This window comes from Hemitrygon akajei, chromosome 22 (genome assembly GCF_048418815.1).
Source record: "Hemitrygon akajei chromosome 22, sHemAka1.3, whole genome shotgun sequence".
In the NCBI taxonomy this organism is placed as follows: Eukaryota; Metazoa; Chordata; class Chondrichthyes; order Myliobatiformes; family Dasyatidae; genus Hemitrygon; species Hemitrygon akajei.
The window spans coordinates 20,650,488-20,668,216 of NC_133145.1; the positions used below are offsets into that span (position 1 = coordinate 20,650,488).

The 17,729-nt window shown below is 45.9% G+C and overlaps 1 protein-coding gene across 1 annotated transcript in view; it reads left to right on the top strand.

The window, feature by feature from the left end:
* hs3st3l (heparan sulfate (glucosamine) 3-O-sulfotransferase 3-like) overlaps positions 1-5,317 on the top strand; it is a 159,166-nt gene extending 153,849 nt beyond the window's left edge. The window contains exon 2 of the mRNA XM_073025829.1: positions 4,078-5,317. Within this exon, the coding sequence (XP_072881930.1) occupies positions 4,078-4,696 (619 nt within the window). The 3' untranslated portion in view covers positions 4,697-5,317. The remainder of the gene's footprint in view (positions 1-4,077) is intronic.
* Positions 5,318-17,729: the final 12,412 nt, after the last annotated feature.

Sequence of the window (17,729 nt, forward strand, 5' to 3'; positions counted from 1 at the left end):
ATGCAGGAAAATTGATACAGGTTTTTGATTTTAGCCGATTGCATTATTGTAATGCCCTCTTTTCAGCACTGGCAAAGAAAGATATAAATTGGCTGCAGCTTGTTCAAAATGCAGCAGCAAGAACAAGAAAACCTGAGCGAATTTCACCTGTTTTGGCATCATTACACTGGCTGCCTGTGTCCTCTAGGATCAATTTTAAAATACCCTTAATTGTATATTAGAACATAGAACATAGAATATAGAATAGTACAGCACATTACAGGCCCTTCGGCCCACAATGTTGTGCCGACTCTCAAACCCTGCCTCCCATATAACCCCCCCCCACGTTAAATTCCTCCATATACCTGTCTAGTAGTCTCTTAAACTTCACTAGTGTATCTGCCTCCACCACTGACTCAGGCAGTGCATTCCACACACCAACCACTCTCTGAATAAAAAACCTTCCTCTAATATCCCCCTTGCACTTTCCTCCCCTTACCTTAAAGCCATGTCGTCTTGTACTGAGCAGTGGTGCCCTGGGGAAGAGGCACTGGCTGTCCACTCTGTCTATTCCTCTTAATATCTTGTACACCTCTATCATGTCTCCTCTCATCCTCCTTCTCTCCAAAGAGTAAAGCCCTAGCTCCCTTAATCTCTGATCATAATCCATACTCTCTAAACCAGGCAGCATCCTGGTAAATCTCCACTGTACCCTTTCCAATGCTTCCATGTCCTTCCTATACTGAGGCAACCAGAACTGGACACAATACTCCAAGTGTGGCCTAACTAGAGTTTTATAGAGCTGCATCATTACATCGCGTCTCTTAAACTCTATCCCTTGACTTATGAAAGCTAACACCCCATAAACTTTCTTAACTACCCTATCTACCTGTGAGGCAACTTTCAGGGATCAGTGAACATGTACCCCCAGATCCCTCTGCTCCTCCACACTACCAAATATCCTGCCATTTACTTTGTACTCTGCCTTGGAGTTTGTCCTTCCAAAGTGTACCACCTCACATTTCTCCGGGTTGAACTCCATCTGCCACTTCTCAGCCCACTTCTGCATCCTATCAAAGTCTCTCTGCAATCTTCAACAATCCTCTACACTACCTACAACATCACCAACCTTTGTGTTGTCTGCAAACTTGCCAAACCACCCTTCTACCCCCACATCCAGGTCGTTAATAAAAGTCACGAAAAGTAGAGGTCCCAGAACCGATCCTTGTGGGACACCACTAGTCACAACCCTCCAATCTGAATGTACTCCCTCCACCACGACCCTCTGCCTTCTGCAGGCAAGCCAATTCTGAATCCACCTGGCCAAACTTCCCTGGATCCCATGCCTTCCGACTTTCTGAATAAGCCTACCGTGTGGAACCTTGTCAAATACCTTACTAAAATCCATGTAGATCACATCCACTACATTACCCTCATCTATATGCCTGGTCACCTCCTCAAAGAACTTTATCAGGCTTGTTAGACACGATCTGCCCTTCACAAAGCCATGCTGACTGTCCCTGATCAGACCATGATTCTCTAACCGCCCATAGATCCTATCTCTAAGAATCTTTTCAAACAGCTTTCCCACCACAGATGTAAGGCTCACTGGTCTATAATTACCTGGACTATCCCTACCACCTTTTTTGAACAAGGGGACAACATTTGCCTCCCTCCAATCCTCTGGTACCATTCCCGTGGACAATGAGGACATAAAGATCCTAGCCAGAGGCTCAGCAATCTCTTCCCTCACTTCGTGGAGCAGCCTGGGGAATATTCTGTCAGGCCTCAGAGACTTAACCGTCCTAATGTATTTTAACAACTCCAACACCTCCTCTCCCTTAATATCAACATGCTCCAGAACATCAACCTCACTCATATTGTCCTCACCATCATTAAGTTCCCTCTCATTGGTGAATACCGAAGAGAAGTATTCATTGAGGACCTCACTCACTTCCACAGCCTCCAGGCACATCTTTCCACTTTTATCTCTAATCGGTCCTACCTTCATTCCTGTCATCCTTTTGTTCTTCACATTATTAAAGAATGCCTTGGGATTTTCCTTTACCCTACTCGCCAAGGCCTTCTCATGCCCCCTTCTTGCTCTTCTCATCCCCTTCTTAAGCTCCTTTCTTGCTACCCTAAATTCCTCAATAGACCCATCTGATCCTTGCTTCCTAAACCTCATGTATGCTGCCTTCTTCCACCTGACTAGATTTTCCACCTCACTTGTCACCCACGGTTCCTTCACCCTACCATTCTTTATCTTCCTCACCGGGACAGATTTATCCTAACATCCTGCAAGAGATTCCTAAACATCAACCACATGTCCATAGTACATTTCCCTGCAAAAACATCATCCCAATTCACACCCGCAAGTTCTAGCCTTATAGCCTCATAATTTGCCCTTCCCCAATTAAAAATTTTCCTGTTCTCTCTGATTCTGTCCTTTTCCATGACAATGCTAAATGCCAGGGAGCAGTGATCACTGTCCCCCAGATGCTCACCCACTGACAGATCTGTGACCTGACCTGGTTCGTTACCTAATACTAGATCTAGTATGGCATTCCCCCTAGTCGGCCTGTCAACATACTGTGACAGGAATCCATCCTGGACACACTTAACAAACTCTGCCCCATCTAAACCCTTGGAACTAATCAAGTGCCAATCAATATTAGGGAAGCTAAAGTCACCCATGATAACAACCCTGTTATTTCTGCACCTTTCCAAAATCTGCCTCCCAATCTGCTCCTTGGTATCTCTGCTGCTACCAGGGGGCCTATAGAATACCCCCAGTAGAGTAACTGCTCCCTTCCTCTTCCTGACTTGCACCCATACTGACTCAAAAGAGGATCCTGCTACATTACCCACCCTTTCTGTAGCTGTAATAGTATCCCTGACCAGTAATGCCACCCCTCCTCCCCTTCTCCCCCCTCTATCCCTTTCAAAGCACTGAAATCCAGGCATATTGAGAATCCATTCCTGCCCTGGTGCCAGACAAGTCTCCGTAATGGCCACTACATCATAATTCCATGTATGCATCCAAGCTCTCAGTTCATCACCCTTGTTCCTGATGCTTCTTGCATTGAAGTACACACATTTGAGCCCTTCTACCTTACTACATTTACACCCTTTATTCTACTGCTCTTTCTTCAAAGCCTCTCTATATGTTAGATCTGGCTTTACTCCATGCACTTCATCTAACATATTAAGCTCTGAATAATCCAGCTCCTCGGTATATTCTGAAGTGTCTATCTCCTTACATCCCTAATCGTAATCTTAGATCCACAAATACTGATTTGCTTAGTGTTGCTAGAGCAAAGCACATGAGAACTGGTGACGTGGCCCTTTGCTCTTATACACCAAATATCTTGACTCTCTACCGACAGTGATACACCAGGCTATTACTGTGGAACATGTCAAAACACTTCCAAAAAGCTACTTTTTTAAACCTGGCCTATTTAATACCTGTTGAGGTTGATTACATTTATATAATTTGATATACTTGATTACATTTTATTCTATATTATGTTTGTCTTTATTTATGCTTTTTAATTTTGTCTTCTATTTTTATGACTATTGAATTATCTTTACAATCTAAGTAAACCACTTTGTGTCTGCATCTTAATGTATGAAAGGTGTTACATAAATAAGTTATTATGATTATTCATGTTTTTGTCTTTCTTTTTGGGTTGAAATATAAACAGAAAGTTCAGGACAGAAGAAGGTAGGACTCCCTTCAGAATCTGCCATGTCATCCACCTTGGTATAGTAGCACCACCTTCTGAATACTGAATTACTACCAACAGTTTCTGTCTTGGTTTCCAATTTCTACCATCTGCTGGGAAAAATTCCACTAACAGCTCAAATCTTATCAGAGTGCTGGTGTTAATTATGTGCTTGTCAAATCTCTGGCCTAGATTGCTGTAAGCTTGAAGTTTCTCTTACTCTGATTTGGAAGCCCAATCAGGAGAAAGCATTGACAAACTCATGAAAATAGCAATCAAACAGAAGCTTTTCATTGTGTCTTTACTTGTCGTTGACTTAGAAGGAAGACTTCTGACATTTAACTACAAAGTGTGTTGTGCTTTGTTGCAGGAACCTGATGCCCAAAGCACTTGATGGTCAGATTGTGATGGAGAAAACGCCCAGATACTTTGTGACAGCAGAGGCACCAGCCCGTATTCATGCCATGTCCAAGGACACCAAGCTGATCGTGGTTGTGCGGGACCCAGTGACCAGAGCCATCTCAGACTATACCCAGATCATCTCAAAAGCAGCGGACATCCCTGGCTTTGAAACTCTCACTTTCAAAAACAGGACTACGGGTCTGGTTGATGCATCATGGAGCCCAATATGGATTGGGATCTACGCTCAGCACTTAGAGAACTGGCTGCAGTATTTCCCCTTGTCGCAGATGCACTTTGTCAGTGGGGAGAGGCTGATCACTGACCCAGCTGGAGAGCTGGGTAAAGTCCAGGACTTCCTTGGCCTGCAGAGGCTTATAACAGATGACCACTTCTTCTTCAATGAGACCAAGGGCTTCCCCTGCCTGAAGAAGCCACAGGGCAATGGCAAACCTCACTGCCTGGGCAAAACAAAAGGCAGGATCCATCCGAACATTGATCCAGGAGTGGTCCAGAAACTGCGGGACTTCTACCGCCCCTTTAACAGGCATTTCTATCAAATGACTGGGCAAAACTTTGGCTGGGAGTGATAGGAGGGCAGGGGAGGTGGGGTGGAGTCCGTGATGAGGAACTGAACAATTGCAGAAGCAAAGGAAAGTAACCAAGTCTGCATGTCAAGTCAGAGGTGTAGCACGTTCGTTTATAATCCGTAGGAGCTGTGCTGGGACTGTGCGCATTCTGCATCTGCTGCTTTACAGATCCTGAAGAAATTTCAAAGAACTGTGGGGAACTTCTTCACTCAATATTTACCCAAGTCTTCATCACATCTCAAAAGGGCGATATCCATCTTGCGAGGACTTTATTTTTGCTTTCAGTGGTCCCAAGCAATGGTTGTTGATTTTTTAATATATACATATGTATAAATATATATATAGATATCTATTAAGAGTTATGTCATAAAAGTGAGTAACATCAGGGCTGATACCTCTTAGTTTCTCTTTAGCACTCACTCACTGCACCACAGGAAATGTTGTCGTTTTTATGAAGCAATGTGTGGGTGTCCTGGGCCACACTGTGCTGTGGATTATCACTCCCTTTGTATCATTACAGTTACTGCTTTGTTGTAACAGCAACATCCTGACATTATAGGAGCCTAACTGCTTGGATTGTTTTACTTTATTTTTCAATAAACTAATTTACTTCCTCTTATCTTAACACCTGAGATATACGTTAATGGAAACCATTGAATCTCTTATTCCCGGTGGGGTATGGTGTATGGGGAGGGAGGAATGGTTTATAACTCACTTGTGCTTGGATCTTCAATGCCCTCCCTGTTGAATTAGACTAAATTCAACTTTCTATTCTTCCTGGTGGGTTACTATAAATTCTATTTATGTGAATGTTTTCTGTTAGTCCCAGTGTTTTCACAGTTCCAGTAAGGTCCACATTTGAGGCATGTTACTATTGCTTCTTTTTGTCTTTTAAAAAAACTCATGCAGTTCCCAATCTAATGCTGTGTCGTTGGATGTTGATGCAAATTTGGTGGGTCATGGATGTCTTATTGGAAACTCCTTGCAGACATCAATACAGTCCAATGCATCCTCGTCCTGCCTGAAGATCCTGCACCATGGAGGTGAACGAAGAAGGCCCACATCAAATTTTGTGTGACAAAGCATGACACAGATATCTTTTATATCCACTGACTTAATAAAGTATGCACTAGCACTGGAGACAGTGCAGAGTGGGCTCATTAGGCTAATTCCTGGGATAAGAGGATTGTCCGATCGTTAATGGCTAAAGATGTTGGAGCTAAAAAATGAACTCCTTGAGGAACTCAGCAGGTCAGGCAGCATCAATGGGAGCAGATGCATAGTTAGCATTTCAGGTTTACACCCCGCATCACGAACCTCATTCTAGTGATACCCCTCTGCATCCACATACGCTGCCTGACCAACTGAGCTCTGCCAGCAGGTTTTTATTTGCTCCAGCATCAGCAGTTTCTTGTGCGTATGTCTTTCTCTAAGGAATGCTGGATCTATATTCTTTGAAGTTTAGAGGAAAGAGAGTTGAGCTTACTGAAATATATTGACGAGTCTTAATGGGGGTAAATAGCGAGACATTGCCTAGTTACAAAAATGGTTGGTGATATTTAAAACTGAAGTGAAATCCCTGGAATTCTCTGCCCTCAAGGGTTGTGGTAGTGAAGTCACTGGAGGTTTTTAGAAAAGGAGCGGAGGAAGACTGGGAAGTTGACGGAATCGGGGAACTGGAACAGAAGAAGTTGAAGCCCGTGGCATATCAGTCTTAATGAAGACAAGACAGGCTTTAGGGGATAAGTGGCCTACTCCTAACTCCTTATTTATTGTATTCATGTGAATTTTATCAGATTAACCTAAATACAGTCATGAATTACAGTATTGACTTGAAGGATGAGGTGGATCAAAAACCCTGGGGCACTCATTGCATAATGGCAGCAAAACTGGTGAGAGTATCACAGGGACGCCAGGGGTCACTCTGGCTTAGAAACTAGCACAAGACAACAGATGTGCCAAGGGAAATAATGGAAGAAATATTTCTATTGTTGCAGAGAAACAACAGAAATCATAACCCATATGTTAACAAATCTGGAAATGAGATAATTTCATTGATCTTCCATGATTTCCTGAAGGACTCTGACTTGGAGAACATAGGCTCTTAATTAAGGTCTAATTGCAAGCAGCAATGATTGAGGTGTGATATAATGCTATTACGTGTTCTTGTTGGCAAGCAATGTGCTAGTTACTGAGCTGATTGGAGTGATAATAAATCTTTTGACTTCCTTACGACACACTTACTAACTTAGTTAACAACCTCTCTTCAAATGTATGTAAGGAGTTTCAGCTATCGCCCTTATAAGTACACCAATGGGTTTAAATAATTCATGATTACTAGGAGTTTAAATAAAAGTTACTTTTGGGTTTATTTATAGTATCTGTCTTTTGCTTCTACTCTCTTTATTTGGAGCGTGGGCTCCATTTTCTCCAGCCTGCGAGAAACCAAACAAGGATTCAAGCTCAGCTTGATGTTTTGATGTGTTATGCCTTTACATGAGATAAATCTCCAAAAGTCAGCCCTCTCCTTTGTGGCTAGTATAAAATTCCCAACACTTCTGTGTAATCCAGCCATATCTATGCCAAATACAACTTGGGAAAAAAAAAATCATGTTTAACCCCAGGTAGTTAAATTCATCTTCTGCGACTCTCCCTCCTTCTACAAAGGAGACTGCTCTGAGCAGGAAGAATGCACAGTCACAAGGACAACGTCAGCAGTTCTGCTGCAAGTGGGGCAGGTGAGATGTGGAGGTTGTGATGTACTCCAAGGTTGTCCTTGGATTCCGCTGGAGTTCCAGTAACAACAATTCCATGATATGGGGCCCAAGCAAAGGTGTTCACTCTAACAGCAAGTTTGACCTCAATTGTGTCCTTGTCTTTGACATTATACTTGCCCCTAAAAGTGACAAATTTGGGACTTCCTCATAACATTATGTTGTCTATGACTCAACAACATGATTTCAGAGTCAGGAATAGATTCATTAACAAAGATTAATTTCATGTCTTTGGCAAGCGTTTTGCTGTGATGACATTATCAACGTTATTCCCAATACAAAGTTCTGAGGCTGCAGGTTTTGGAGTACTTCGCTAAGGTCCTATTGCAGAGTGTCCTACTTACTCACTAGTTTGATGACTCTAATTCTCTGTCTCTCTCAGAGAAAATACTTGACTCAACACCCTTTCCTTTATTTTCTGCTCAGTTATTCTCTGGCCTAAGTAAGGCTGGAGCAAGCTGAATTGTATACAAAGGCATGAATGCTTTTGTACCTCTCCCAGGTAAAACCAGTAGAAACCTTTCAAGTCATATGACAGCTGATTGTACGAGACTGTTTATTCTCCCTAGAAACTGGCAAACCTAAAAAGAAAAATTGAACGTAATGAGTTTGTGGCAAGCAGCTTGAACTCAATCCTTTTGGTTCTCCGGCCATACATGAACCTACCCCTGCATGTGCACCTAGAAACTCTATATATTTATCTTTTGGTCTCTGAATGAAACATTACAATTGCAGTTTCAGCCACCTTTTGATTTCTTGTGTCTGTTTTGTTGCTATCTCTTATCTCAAATGGCTGCATGTTGAGGCATTTTCCAGCTTATAGCCTTCTTGCAAACAAGGTATCTGTAGTTTTCCAAGCTGACATGTTATTGAGTGTGCAATAGACTTTAGAGTTCATTTCCATAAGTAATATTGCTTTCTTTTGCTACCTCACTGCAACATTTATTGCCTGTGCACTTGTAGCAACACCTTCCACCTGAATGAAATTACTGGGAAGAAGAGCAACTCCATCCTCTCCACAGAGATTATTGTTGCCCTACTCACCCTTCCAAATGAAGCCTCTTTGTGTTTGAGTTGCATTTTCTTTATTTTCCTGTTATCACAGTGCTGCCATCCTGAATCTTTTCCCTCTAATACAATATAATTTGCAAAGTAACACTGTATTCCTGGCCTTAGTTTTACTTTAAAATATGTTACTGTGCTTTCGAAATTATGTAATATTGTCCAAACACGTAAATTAAGTAAATAGAGTTGCTTTTCGCCTCCTTGTTTGTGTGGAGGATTACAAATACCTGGGGATACGAATTGACAATAAACTGGACTGGTCAAAGAACACTGAGGCTGTCTACAAGAAGGGTCAGAGCCGTCTCTACTTCCTGAGGAGACTGAGGTCCTTTAACAACTGCCGGACGATGCTGAGGATGTTTTACGAGTCTGTGGTGGCCAGTGCTATCATGTTTGCTGTTGTGTGCTGGGGCAGCAGGCTAAGGGCAGCACACACCAATAGATTTAACAAACTCATTCGTAAGGCCGGTGATGTTGTGGGGGTGGATCTGGACTCTCTGACGGTGGTGTCTGAAAAGAGAATGCTGTCCAAGTTGCATTCCATCTTTGGACAACATCTCCCATCCACTCCATAATGTACTGGTTAGGCACAGGAGTACATTCAGCCAGAGACTCAGTCCACCGAGATGCAACACTGAGCGTCATAGGAAGTCATTCCTGCCTGTGGCCATCAAACTTTACAATTCCTCCCTCAGAGTGTCAGACACCCTGAGCCAATAGGCTAGGCCTGGACAAATTTCCACTTGGCATTATTTACTTATTATTATAAGTAATTATTATCATTATTTAATTATTTATGGTTTTATACTGCTATATTTCTACACTATTCTTGGTTGGCGCGACTGTAACAAAACCCGATTTCCCTCGGGGTCAATAAATTATGTCTGTCTGTTTCCCATTGTTCAAATGTAGTGCGACTCCACCCTTATTAAGCTGAATGTAAAGTCTTCCACGCTCTCTAAGTTTTGCCATCTTTCCTTATGCTCCGAAAGTTCTCTGAAGAGGCCCTGAAGCAAGAAAGCTGCACTCAAAAGTGTGTTGCGGCTGGAGGCTTGTTAAGTTCTATTTACAACTATAGGCTTCAGGAGTTTTGAACATGGATGCTTATTCAAACTGTAACATTAAGAAATTTCTGATAAGTGGTGCTAATATCATATGCACCCTGGGAGATTTCATGTAAAATCAGCTGGGAGTCTCCCGCCAACCCATTGGGAAATAATCCTGGAAAATCATTGGAAGTCAGGTCAAAACTAAACCCACTGAGAGCCATTTCACATACTCATTTGCAACTAGATTGTGTGCCCAACCTACTGTGAGTCAGAGGGAGACAAAACCCATATCAAAACATACTGAGAACCAGATCCTGGGCCAAACTCAGCAAGAGACACAGCTCATTTGGGAACTGCATCCTATGCACAACACGCTGGGAACTAGGAACCATATCCAGGGCTAACTTCACTGAGAACTGGATCTCATGTGCAATCCTCTGGGGAACCATATTCATGACCAAATTCTCTGGAAGCCAGAACTTCAGCTAAACCCACTGGGAGCCAGTTGCTGGGCCAAATTCATCGAATCAGGTTCTAGGCCTTACCCAATGAAGACCTTCTGGGTCATCACAAACTACTGAGTTCCAGCCCTTTAAGCAATCAATGACATTTTAGGTGTATTTATACATCAGCTGACACACTAGATGACACTCTGGTCAGCAAACCCTCCCAGACCCAGTAACTTTCACTCCCATCCTCAGTAAATACCAGGTTAATCCTCTTCCTCAATACAAATGCTGTAAGTGTTGCAAGATGTTGGGCTGGACTCTTCTGCAAGTCTTAGCTATTAGGCCCTGCTATTAACTTTGACAGGTTCTCCATCTCCCCAGGCTTAACACGCACTTCCTTCACTCAGCATTTATTGAAACCAATGGGCTAAAACCTTCCCTTTGTTTCGACTACAAAATGGCTTTGTTCCAACCTTTTGTTTGATTATTTTAAGGTGAGAGGAAGTTGTTTTTCTTCCCTGAAAGGAGATTTTAATCACCGCTGTCATGCCTGAGCCCAACTCTAGAATTTGCTCATTTGACCTCATTCATCTACCATGAGGATCTCCTTAAAACAAACCCCTTTCAGTCAGCTCTCCTTACACATAAATTAGTTGCAGGAGAAGGCCACTCATCTCCTTTAACTCTATCATTCAATAAGAGCATGGCTGATTGGATTGTTAGTTAATTCTACATTTCTTTCTGGTGAATTTCAGCAGTGACCTTTAACCTTTTATCTATCAAGACTCCATCTACCTTGGCTTTAGCAATATTCAAAGCCTCTGCTTCCACGTCCTTTAAGAATGAGAGATCTACCGATTCTAAGAAAAATATGTCTTAAATACAATCCTTTTAGTATTTGAGGATGGATCCATTATTCCAGGGGAGGAAGCACCCTCGCCATATAAAAGCTTCCCAGGATCTTACATATTTCATTCAAATTTCCTCTCACTCTTCTGAACTCCAGCAGAAACAATTTAGCCTCTCCATCTTTTCCTCAGAGGACAACCTGCTCACAGCAGGTATTAGTCTGGTAAAGCTTTAATAAATTGCTTCCAATGTATTAACCTCCTTCTTTAAATGAGGAGCCCAATGCTATACTCTAGACTCTTGCTCTAAATAATTAAAAACAGCTGCTTCCTATTCCCCCAGCATGAAGCAGCAACATTGTGTTATCTTCCCTAACTGCTTATACTACCCACGTACTAGCCTTCCGGGAATCCTGTACTAAGACACCCAGATCCTCTGCCTCTCAGAGCACTTCTATTTCTCACCAATGAGAGAACAAGATCCACTTTCACTTTTCCTGCCATGATTTCCCATGTTATCCCTCACTTGTCAGATCTTTGCTCTATATTCCTTTGCAGCAAGCTTACACCTTCTTCATTTTCCCATCCACCCTTCAGTCATGAACAAATTTAGCAACTATGTATTCAATGCCTTTTTCCAAGACATTTGTATAAATTGTAAATAATACGGGGCTATGGTATTAATGCTTGTGGCATACCATGCCAACAAGAAAGAGCCCCCCTGCATCTACTGTCTGCCGTTAACCATGTAATCTTCTATATCCCACACTTCTACTTTCCCAACAATCACTGTGTCACACCTTGTCGAATACTTACTGGAAGTATAACACATCCACCACTTCCTCTTTATTTACAGCAAACATTACGTCAAACAACAGCAATAATTCAGTCTAAAATGTATTTTCCTTTCGCAAAACAATGTTGATTTCTGGCCCTGGCGCTGAGTCTAGTTTTTTTCTCTAACAATCAGCCCAATGAAATGCAATAATGTGGCGACCCACTTCCCAGTGCACTCGAACCGGCTCACAAAGCGGCGCGCGCCGGCATTGAGGCCGGTCCCAAAGAGGGCGCCAAGCCTGCTTCACCAGCAAGGGGAAAAGCCCGCGTGCGGGAATGGGACTGTGAATATGCGCCCCCTACAGCATTCCCGCCCGGGGAGGACGGGATCAGGAAGGCTTTAAAGCGAGGCCGCAAAGTTTGAATAAACCTCTTTTTGCAACTGCAGCTCCACGACTCCGTGTCGTTATTTCAGCGCTGCGTGTAGCACACCGCTACAATTGGTGACCCCGACAGCCCAAACGATATTTGGACTGAAGATGAACGATGCCGCATCTGTTCATGCAGTTTCGTTAAAACTGCCAAGCTTCTGGACGCTGCGACCTCACCTATGGTTCCAGCAGGCAGAAGCCCAATTCCACATTTGGCAGATAACCTCGGATACCACACGTTACTACTACGTGGTGAGCTCCCTCGACCAGGAGACAGCCGCCCAGGTTGAGGAGTTCATACAATCACCCCCAGCGGACGGCAAATACACAGAATTCAAAGCCTTGCTCATAAGGACTTTCGGACTCTCACGACGCGAGCGAGCTGCCCGCTTACTGCACCTGGATGGTTTGGGGGACAGGCCACCGTTGGCTTTGATGAACGAGATGCTGTCCCTGGCCGGAGGTCACAAGCCCTGCCTCATGTTTGAGCAGGCATTCCTGGAGCAGCTGCCCGAGGACATACGCCTGCTGCTGTCCAACGCGGATTTCAGCGACCCCCGGAAGGTAGCAACCCGGGCAGACTTGCTGTGGAAAGCCAAGAAGGAGAGTGGGGCGTCCGTCGCACAGATCACCAGGCCACGCTCCCAGCAGCAAACCGGACCAGGCCCGGCCGCAGAGCCCACTAACCCCAGAGGCAGGGGTGAGGAGACCAATGAACAATGGTGCTTCTACCACCAGCGGTGGGGCGCAGAAGCCCGCCCTGCAAGCTCCCGGGAAACGTCAGGGCCAGCTGCCGCTGACGGCTATGGCGGCTGGCCATCGGGATAGCCTCCTGTATGTCTGGAACAAGCAGTCAGGACGCCGCTTTTTGGTCGACACCAGAGCCGAGATCAGCATCTTACCTCCGAAAAGTTACAACACCCGCAACAGAGAACCGGGTCCCACCCTGAGGGCCGCGAACAGCAGCACAGTAAGGACCTATGGCACCCGTACGGTGTGGCTACAGTTCGGCTCCAGCCGGTTCACGTGGGAATTCACACTGGCCGCCGTAGCCCAACCGCTCCTGGGAGCGGATTTTTTGCAAGCTCACAGCCTACTGGTCGACCTGCCCAGGAAGAGACTGGTCCATGCTGAGACCTTTCAAACGTTCTCCCTGGGTGAAGTCCAGTTGCCGGCCCCACACCTAGACTCCATCACGCTGTCCGACAACGACTTGACCAGAGTCCTGGCGGATTTCCCATCGGTTCTGGCACCGCAGTTCACGGCAGCCATGCCCAGACACGGCATACAGCACCACATCCCGACACAAGGACCACCCCTCCACACCCATGCTCAAAGGCTTCCCCCGGACAAGCTCCGACTGGCGAAGGAGGAGTTCAAGAGGATAGAGGAATTGGGGATCATACGGCGGTCCGACAGCCCATGGGCCTCCCCCCTGCACATGGTGCCCAAGGCAACAGGGGGCTGGAGACCATGCGGCGACTACTGCAGACTGAATGAGGCTACCACACTGGACCGCTACCCTGTGCCGCACATCCAGGACTTTGCAGCAAACCTGCACGGCGCACGGATCTTCTCCAAGTTAGACCTCATCCGGGGATACCATCAAATCCCGATGCATCCGGACGATGTCCCCAAAATGGCACTCATCACCCCTTTCGGCCTTTTCGAGTTCCTCCGCATGCCGTTCGGCCTAAAGAATGCTGCACAGATGTTTCAGCGGTTAATGGACACGGTGGGACGCGACCTGGATTTCGCTATCATCTATTTGGACGACATCCTCATAGCCAGCAGCAGTCGTCAGGAGCATCTGTCCCACCTCCGTCAACTCTACGCCCGACTGAGTGAATACGGCCTGACAATCAACCCGACCAAATGCCAGTTTGGGCTCGACACCATCGACTTCCTGGGCCACAGGATTACTAAAGACAGGGCAATCCCTCTGCCCGCCAAGGTAGATGCGGTCAGGAATTCGTGGGTATGGTGAATTTCTACCACCACTTCCTCCCTTCAGCTGCCCAAATCATGCACCCCCTATTCGCCCTGATGTCGGGTAAGGGCAAGGACTTTACCTGGGACGAGGAGTCCGCCACCGCTTTCATTAAAACCAAAGAAGCCTTGGCAAACGCCACGATGCTAGTGCACCCCAGAACGGACGTCCCTACCACCCTCACAGTGGACGCATCCAACACGGCAGTCGGTGGGGTGCTGGAACAACTCATCAAGGGTCGCTGGCAACCCCTGGCGTTTTTCAGCAAACACCTACGACCACCCAAGCTCAAATACAGTGCTTTCGACCGGGAACTGTTGGCGCTATACCTGGCAATCCGGCATTTCAGGTACTTCTTAGAAGGTAGGCCCTTCACCGCGTTCACGGATCACAAACCGCTTACCTTTGCGTTCACGAAAGCATCCGACCCCTGGTCATCCCGCCAGCAGCGACATCTGTCCTACATCTCTGAATACACGAAGGATATCCGGCATGTTTCGGGAAATGACAATGTCGTGGTGGACGCCCTCTCCCCCCCTAACATCCAGGCCCTGTCCCAGGGGGTAGACTATGAAGCACTGGCAGAGGCGCAGCAGGCAGACGAGGAGATCCCTAGTTACAGGACTGCAGTCTCCGGTTTGCAGCTCCAGGACCTCCCCGTAGGCCCAGGTGAGAGGACCCTACTCTGTGACGTCACCACCGGCCAACCCCGCCCCGTCGTTCCGGCAGCCTGGCGGCGGCACATTTTCAACTCCATTCACAACTTAGCGCACCCCTCCAACAGGACAACTGTCCGGATGGTAGCCAACAGGTTCGTTTGGCACGGACTCCGCAAGCAGGTCAGTGAATGGGCCAAAACGTGCATGCACTGCCAAACAGCCAAGGTGCAGCGGCACACCAAAGCTCTGCCGTAGCAGTTCCACCCCACCCACCGGCGTTTCGACCACATTCATGTGGATATCGTGGGCCCTCTGCCAGTGTCGCGAGGAGCGCGGCACCTTCTGACTATCGTGGACCGGTTCACAAGATGGCCAGAGGCGGTCCCGCTCACCGACACCACCTCCGAATCTTGCGCCCGGGCACTGATTGCCACCTGAGTAGCACGCTTCGGGGTACCGGCCCACATTACCTCTGACAGAGGCGCCCAGTTCACCTCCAGCCTGTGGTCAGCTATGGCCAGCCTTTTGGGGACACAGCTGCACCACACAACTGCCTACCACCCACAGTCAAACGGACTGGTGGAACGTTTCCACCGTCACCTGAAGTCGGCTCTCATGGCCCGCCTCAAAGGGCCTAACTGGGTGGACGAGCTGCCCTGGGTCCTGCTCGGAATCCACACGGCACCCAAAGACAATCTGCACACCTCGTCGGCCAAGTTGGTGTACGGCGCACTCCTGGTCATCCCAGGAGAGTTCATACCAGCCCCAAGGGGGCAAGAGGAAGAACCCGCAGCAATCCTGGACAGACTACGTGAGAGGCTCGGTAACTTGGCCCCCATACCCACTTCACAGCATGGGCAGAACCCGACCTGCGTACCCAAAGACCTGCAAAACTGTAAGTTCGTTTTTGTACGACGGGGCGGACATCGGGCACCGCCACAGCGGCCCTACGAGGGGCCGTTTACAGTGATCAGAAACAACGGGTCTACGTTCTTGCTGGACATTGGGGGGAAAGAGGAGGTTTTCATGGTTGACTGACTCAAACCAGCCCATGTGGACTTGGCGCAGCCGGTCGAGATTCAGGCACCGCGGCGCAGAGGCAGACCTCCCAAACAGGGTCCGGCCCTGACTGAAGACATTGGGGGGTGTATCGCCGGTTCTGGGGGGGCGGGTTATGTGGCGACCCACTTCCCAGCGCACTCGAACCGGCTCACAAAGCGGCGTGCGCCGGCATTGAGGCCGGTCCCAAAGAGGGCACCAAGTCTGCTTCACCAGCGAGGGGAAAAGCCCGCGCGCGGGACGGGACTGTGAATACGCGCCCCCTACAGCATTCCCACCCGCGGAGGGCGGGATCAGGAAGGCTTTAAAGCGAGGCCGCGAAGTTTGAATAAACCTCTTTTGTAACTGCAGCTTACCGACTCCGTGTCATTATTGCAGCGCTGCGTGTAGCACACCGTTACAATGAGTCGTTTTCTATATTAATGTGACTATAAACACAAGTTGTTGAATCGGTGCTCCTGAAAGGAAGTGTAAGACTGTGTTATCACTACAAACATACCCTGCAGGCAGATAGAAAAGGCGTTGAGAGTAAAATTTCATGCATTTACACATATTAGGATTGATTCACTGAACTTACATCAATGGTTATGGTTTTAGTAGTGTAGTGGTTGTTACTGTATGATCATGTTCAAATCCCACCACACTTAGGCTAATTTAAAGTTGTTACTTAAATACAAATCTGGAATAAAAACATTATATAATAATGGTGAAACAACTACATTGCTGTAAGACATTATGAAAATAAAATGCCATTTTCTTCTTTACTTTTTCACAAGGAGGTACATGGAATTGTTCAGTAGAGGAAGATGCACTCTCCATCAGCAGGAAAAATCCTTTCACAATTTATTCTCAAACATCTGCACTCATTGTGAAGCTTCTCTGTCTCTGTTTTTGGTTTTGGTTGGAGATCCAGAGAATGCACATCATTGAATGGGACTTTCTAAAGCTTTCCATCAAGAGAAAATCATCCTTGCTATTTCCTTGAAGAAGAGCATGAGTAGTTCTTCAATAGTAACACCCTACCAAAAACTATTATACCGTATCTTCTCTCCCACTCCAGCTATTTGCTCTTCTCTCTTTCCTCATTGGGCAGAGATACAAAAGTTCGAAAGCCTAAACTGCTAGGCTCAAGGATTGTTTCTACCCTATCATCATTAGACATTTGAGTGAACCTTTCATAATCTAAAAATAAATTATTGACCTCCCAATCTACTTTGTCACCTTGTTTACCTGCAGTGCTCTTCCTCTGTAGTTGCTTCGCTGTATTCTGCATTCTCATTTATTTTGCTAACTCAAGGTACCAGTGCATGACAAGATCTGCCTGGATGGCATGCAAATAGTGGTTTTCCACTCTAGTGCCAATACTAATTCTCTGGTCATCATTGCACTGATGGTTGTGAGAGCTTGGTATAGAAAAACTGCCAACCACTTTTCTTATGCTCTGTGTGTGTGTGTGTGTGTGTGTGTGTGTGTGTGTGTGTGTGTGTGTGTGTGTGTGTGTGTGTGTGTGTGTGTGTGTGTGTGTGTGTGTGTGTGTGTGTGTGTGTGTGTGTGTGTGTGTGTATTGAATGATTGTGAGTGTGTATATGTGTATTTAATGATTGTGTGTGTGAGTGTGTATATGTGTATTGAATGATTGTGAGTGAGTGTGTATATGTGTATTTAATGATTGTGTGAGTGTGTGTATGTGTATTGAATGATCGTGTGTGAGTGTGTATGTGTGTGTTGAATGATCGTGTGTGAGTGTGTATATGTGTGTTGAATGATTGTGTGTGAGTGTGTGTATGTGTATTGAATGATCGTGTGTGAGTGTGTATATGTGTGTTGAATGATTGTGTGTGAGTATGTGTATGTGTATTGAATGATTGTGTGTGAGTGTGTGTATGTGTATTGAATGATTGTGTGTGAGTGTGTATATGTGTGTTGAATGAT